The following is a 6000-nucleotide window of genomic DNA, read 5'->3' as shown; positions in this document are numbered from 1 at the left end:
ATTTAGCTATCTAGCCCTTTGTAAAAAAACTAAAGGTGATCCCTGAACTAGACTAATGAATTGAACATAGCTCCAATTCAGAGATCAGAAAGTTGGTATAGCCACCACCACCACTGTCAAATTGGCTTCAAGACATGTGTGAAATTGGTGAATAAATACTGGAATGCTGAATACAGGCACAAAAATTGGTCTAAGCCCTAATATTCATAACCCTGAATGCCAGCTGAAACCTAAAGGGAAGCTGTCTTACTTCCTCTTTTTATGTTGACCTTATTCTGGCAACTTTGCTAAATTCACTTATCAATACAAGTAGCTTTTTTGTAGATTTCTTAGGATTTTCTATGTAAATGATCAATCATCTGAGAATAATAAAGCGTGACTTGCCTCTTTCCAATATGTATGCCTTTCCTTTTTCTTTTCTCATTGCACCAGCTAAGACATCTGGTACTATACTGAACAGAAGGGGTGAGAACGGACATTCTTGCCTTATTTCCCATCTTCGTGGGAGAAAATATTCAGTCTTTCACCATTAAGCATGAATGTTCATGTTAGTTTTATGTGGATGACTATTCAGGTTTACTATTTATTCTTTTGTCAACTTTCATAATCTGTCTTTAAAGGAATGTTCCTGTTTTATCTAGGTTGTCAAATCTGTTGACATATGGTCTTTGTCAGTGAACTCTACATGTGCAGGTGAAAATAATGGGCATTCTGTTGTTGTTGGGTATACTGTTCTATTAATGTCAATTAGTCAATCATGTCATTGAAGTCTTTATACTAATACTTACTGACTTTGTTTCCTTATTGTATCAATTGCTATGAGAAGGATATTGACATTTCCGACTCTAGTTGTGGATCTATTTCTCTTTGCAGTCTATCCATTTTTGCTTCATGTATCTTAAAACTTTGTCATTAGGTGCATGCACATTATGGTTGTTATGCCATCTTGATGAAACAACCCTCCTAATATTATCAAATATCTTCCTTGCCTTGAAGTCTTCCTTGGCTGATATTAATACAGCTATGCCAGCTTCTTCGTAATTAATGTTTACATGGTGTTTCCTTACTTTTACCCTTAGCCTATATGTTTAGCCTGTATGTATATCACATTTCACTTTTGTGGAAAGTATATAGAGAGGTCTTGCTAATGTTCTGCCTTTTAATTGGAGTGTATAGAATATTATGTTTAATGTAATTATCAATTAACTTTAAGGCTATCATCTTATTTGTTTTGTCTGTCCCAACTGTTCTTTTTCCTCTTTTCCTCTCACAGTCTTTTGGACTAATACAGTATTTTTTAGTATTCTATTTTACCTCTTTTTATTATTAGCTACAATTCCATGGGTTTTTTTCCCCCCAATGGTTGCTTTGGGATTTCCTGAGTACATTTTTATACTATTTTATTTCATTTTTTAAAGTTTTAAAAAAAAATTTATTCTGAGAGAGTTAGTATGAGGGGGAAGGGGCAGAGAGGGAGTAAGAGAGAATTCCAAGCAGGCTTTGCATGGATAGGGTGGAGCCCCATGTGGGGGCTCCAATCCATAAACGATGAGATCATGACCTGAGTCTAAATCAAGAGCTGGACGATTAACGACTGAGCCACTCAGGTCCCCCTTCCCGCATACCTTTTTAAGTTTCTACTGCTTCACATATAATGCAAGATCTTTTTAGCAGTAGACTTCCACCTCCTTAATCCCATCCTTTTTACAATTGCTGTCATACATTTTACTTCTACATGTTATAAGTTTCACAATATATTACTCTATTTGCTTTTGACAGTTTATGATCTTTTAAAGAAGTCTTTTATGTTTATAAATGTCAGTACTTATAATATTTTGTGTAAGTTGTATAAATAGCTTTCTCTTATTATTAATTCCTAAAACTTACTCATTTAAAGAATACATATTTTATGAAATTTGGTCCCATCTTTATTAGAGCACTTGAGTTTTATTTGTTTACAGACTCAGAGCACACTAGATGGTGAGCTTCTACGTGAGCAAGTCCAGTGTTCTCATTATTTTTATTTATTTATTTATTTATTTATTTATTTATTTATAGGAGAGAGAGAGAGAGAGAGAGACAGCGTGAGCAGGGGAGGGTCAGAGAGAGAGGGAGTCGCAGACTGAAACAGGCTCCAGGCTCTGAGCTGGCAGTCAGCATAGAGCCCGACGCGGGGCTCGAACCCACGAACCGCGAGATCATGACCTAAGCGAAAGTCGGACGCTTAACCGACTAAGCCACCCAGGCGCCCCAGTGTTCTTATTTTTATCTAACATTTAACAAAATAGTATAAAACTTATATGAAATAAACGACATCTTAAAGTATATCTAAGAGCATTATTTAAAGAAATAAGGGAACTTGATTCTGTGGTCCAAGATTTGGGATTGTATAAGAAAAAAATACTTTTTAAAACACTGGTCAGGGCCTGTCCATAGACTGTACCATGACTTTCAAAAGATGTGACCAAGAGATTGAGGACACAAAGCTTCGGTGCAACAAATTACAGATTATTTTACATAATCCCTCAACTCTGCTGCCATTCTCTAGTGCCTCAATTTTAGATGGTCTCGGGCTTCTTGAGGCTGAGGAGGGGCAGAAATGTGTGGTGTCCCACAAGACAAAGGAAAGGGGGTGGTCGGCAGTGCCTAAAGAGGACCAGTATTGAATAAGACCAAGGATATTAAAATATCCTTTGGGTTTGGTGAGAAGAGAGTTCTGGAAGGTGGGTGGTGGGGGCCGAGGGGAGGCTGCAGGGGGTCTAGGAGAAAGTTGTGGGTGGGGAAGAGAGGGGCTCCCGGAAACAGCCCCAAGGGCCCTGGAAGTGGGCTGGGCGGAGGGAGACTGGGAGGGTGGAAGCCCTTCTGGGAGGGATGCCCTCTAGAGACGTCCCCAGGAGGAGGGGGTGGCGCGGGGGCGCGAGATGCTCCGGTCGGAGGCGGAGGCGAGGCTCAGGTAGGAGCACTCACCTGCCGAGGCCACTCTGTTTGCGCTGGGAAACATCCGGAAGCTCTTTCGACGCCGCCTGGGGAACGCGCGCCCTCCCTGCTTAAGCCTTCCTCAGCTCCCGGGTCGCTCGTGGGCCCGAGACGGCCCTGGGTGCAGGTTGCCGAAACGTCTGGTGCCTCAACTTGCAAGTTCTGACGCGGACGGACCCTCGCAAGGCCCCGGGGCCTGGCTTCCCACGAGGCGGCCCTCCACGGCCCAGCGGCACGGGTGCGTTCGCCCCCGAGGCTGCGTCGGGCCGTTGTCTCGACGCAGCCGGGGGCGGGGCGGGACGCCCTCGCCTGGCCGAGCGGCCCCCTGCCTTCGCGGGCTGGGCCATGCTGCGCTGGCTCCGGGGCTTCGTGCTGCCAGGGGTGGCCTGCCAGGAAGACGAAGATGACTTCAGCTTCGGGATCCTCTTCCAAGACCTGGACCGCGACGGGAACGGGTTGGTGGACATCGTTGAGCTCCAGGAGGGGCTGAAAAACTGGGGCTTCTCGTTTGACCAGAACTCGGAAAGGGTGAGTGACCAAGGGAATGTGGCACCGGGAGTGTGGGGAGACGCTGGGCAGAGGGTGAAGCCGTACTTGCGCTTTGCAAAGCTTTTTTCCAGGAGCTGTGTTGGAAGGGTGGGGTTCTTTTCCGTGAGCACCCCCTCTCACCCGTCACGCAGAATAATGCTGCCCAGCCCAACGAAAAGCGTTCTCAGCCTTTTTACGACAGTCACTTTCCACCATGGTCAGAGTCTTCTCTGCACTGGGAGATGCTGAGTGCGTGTCTGGTGACTCAACATTTACTGAACGCGCCCAGAATTTCATGGGCTGTGTTAGCCTTTGTGAATTCATGAGTAAGAGACCTTCTCCTTTCTCAAGATGTTCACAGCCTAGGTTCACGCTTCAGAGCCTTGCACAAAAGACAGGCACAGATAGGTCCCCGGAGCTGCCCTCTCTCTTTCTTTTTAAGATTATTTTGTGAGGGCGTGGGGGGGGGGGGGGAAGCAAAGAGAGAGGGAGAGAGAGAATCCCAGCGTTGCGCTGCTTAACTAACTGAGCCACCCAGGCGCCCCACTCTTTCTTGCTCGGACACCAAAGGTCTTAGAGGGAATCAGACCTTGATCCGTGGGTTTACACTTCAGCTGATTGATTTAGTGCCTTGCCTAAATTAGGGATATCTTCCTTCTCTGGACCAGTCTTAATTATTTAAATACTGGTGAGGTGAAAGTTTCAAGATATCACTGGAAAACAATTATTATATTTCCCCTCTATTAGTGCTAAACAGTCCTCAGATATCTCCCCACTTGTTTCCTCTCTCTATGGGTGAGATGTGTTAGAAGTCCAGACTATTCCCATGGCTCAGGAAATTCCTCAGGGGTTCTGTGCTCCAGAACAGATTGCTCTGATTTGATTTTTATATCTTTATCTCATACCTGTCTTCCCACTCTGCTTTATTTGCTTCTACTTAGTCCAGAATTCCAAGAATTCCAGGACACTGGGCCTCAGCCTGTCAAGTATCTCACGCTCCTGCTTACCTGAGAAGGAATATCAGAGAAGAAACCTGAGAGAGCAGGGTAGGAATCAGAGAGGAATGGTAGGGATATAGATACATTAGCATGAGTACTGATTTAGGGTGTACCCTAGGTCTTAGAGAATGGTATCATCTCCAACCTGTCACTTGGGAGAAAATCACTTATTTGTTCTGTCACTATATCAGGCTAGCAACCTCTAGATAGTGCTGTCTGTGATAGGCCTAGTGGATCTTAAAGTCCTTATACAGCCCCTTTGCCATATAGTAAGACCTTCCACCTGATGCAGTGTAATGTGTAATTTTATGTCAAAACATCAAACACTCTTGAGCTATTGGATTGTCCTGCTGGCTGAGGCTCTGCCAGGCAAGCAAGGCAAGCACACCTCAAATATGTCAAGATGAAACACTGCACCTTTCAGAATGGGATAGTTTCAGAGTAATCAACTTGCTGTTTAATGGCTGGTGGGTTTCCTGAAGGGATGATGTTATGTCAGTGACTCAGTATTCCTCTCTGATACTAGCAGGTTGGGCATTAGGCAGCAGCAGTATCAGGTTTGGTGAATGGGAGCCCTTGCTGTTTGGCCCATGGGTCTACCTTCATCACCATGACCATTCCATTCACTATACCAGTGTGTTAGCGCTGGTGTTCATTACGTCAGCTGATAGAGGATGGCTGGGTCATTCTGTCTACTTGGTTGTTTTGTACCTCTTCCATGGTAGTGGCCATACAAGGTAAACATATTTTTACTTTGTGTCCACTCCTGTAGATCATCCTTGTGCATATTCCCCAGACTCTTTGTCGCTGATTTTTCAATTATTTTTGCTTCCAGGTCACTGACCATCTAACCAAGCTATTCACCACTGTCCATGAGTCTATATATGTTATATTTGGCCACTTCTCTTTTTTACATAAAGTAAATGATCTTGTACCCTACTTGAAATTCTTTTCAGTGGGCAGATGTACTCTCCTTGCTCTCTTTCAAGATTATTCCTGAGTAGTGCTGACTAGTGCATAACCAGCCTTTTTCAGTTTGCACTCACATACTAAGAAATGCATCCATGAATAAAGCTCATCCTTTTTGCTCCTATGTGAGCTGGCCAAATTGAATCCCAATGTAGTTACAATACATTGTAGGTGTGAGTTTAGGGAGAAGTAATTGTATAATAGGGGTGGGGAGTGAAAAGTTGGATCATGTTGTGGGGCTTTTTGTGCTCTGATTCTGCTTATGCTTAATCTCAGATATACTGTTCTATTATATGGTTTGCTGCTGGAATCACCAAAACTTATGACTTGGTGAGTCTGACAAAATACAGTACAAGATAGGCAATCCTGGCTGTATGCTATTAGATGTCCCATATTTAAGCACCCTGTTTCCACCAGGACCCCATAGCATACCAGGAACCATTACAGTTTTCTGCTGCAGATCCACCTTTTGGGGCTTGCTATAAACCCCACACAACATCTTTTCCTAACCTCTGGTACTTGCAGTACC

The 6000-nt window shown here is 44.1% G+C and overlaps 1 protein-coding gene across 2 annotated transcripts in view; it reads left to right on the top strand.

The window, feature by feature from the left end:
- The first annotated feature begins 3260 nt into the window (after positions 1-3260).
- The window catches only part of LOC120247172 (calcium-binding mitochondrial carrier protein SCaMC-1-like), a 48891-nt gene continuing 46151 nt past the window's right edge, over positions 3261-6000 (top strand). Inside the window, exon 1 of one of the 2 annotated variants that reach the window (XM_039254970.1) lies at positions 3261-3504. In XM_039254970.1, coding sequence (XP_039110901.1) covers positions 3322-3504 — 183 coding nt within the window. In that variant the 5' untranslated portion in view covers positions 3261-3321. Of the gene's footprint in view, positions 3505-3732; positions 3754-6000 lie in introns of those variants that run through there. The other variant, XM_039254972.1, reaches the window with a different exon arrangement.

The sequence above is a fragment of the Hyaena hyaena genome, unplaced genomic scaffold (genome assembly GCF_003009895.1).
Source record: "Hyaena hyaena isolate Hyena2069 unplaced genomic scaffold, ASM300989v1 scaffold_504, whole genome shotgun sequence".
In the NCBI taxonomy this organism is placed as follows: domain Eukaryota; kingdom Metazoa; phylum Chordata; class Mammalia; order Carnivora; family Hyaenidae; genus Hyaena; species Hyaena hyaena.
The sequence above is the reverse complement of the archived record's forward strand: the minus strand, read 5'-3'. Positions and strand labels throughout refer to the sequence as shown.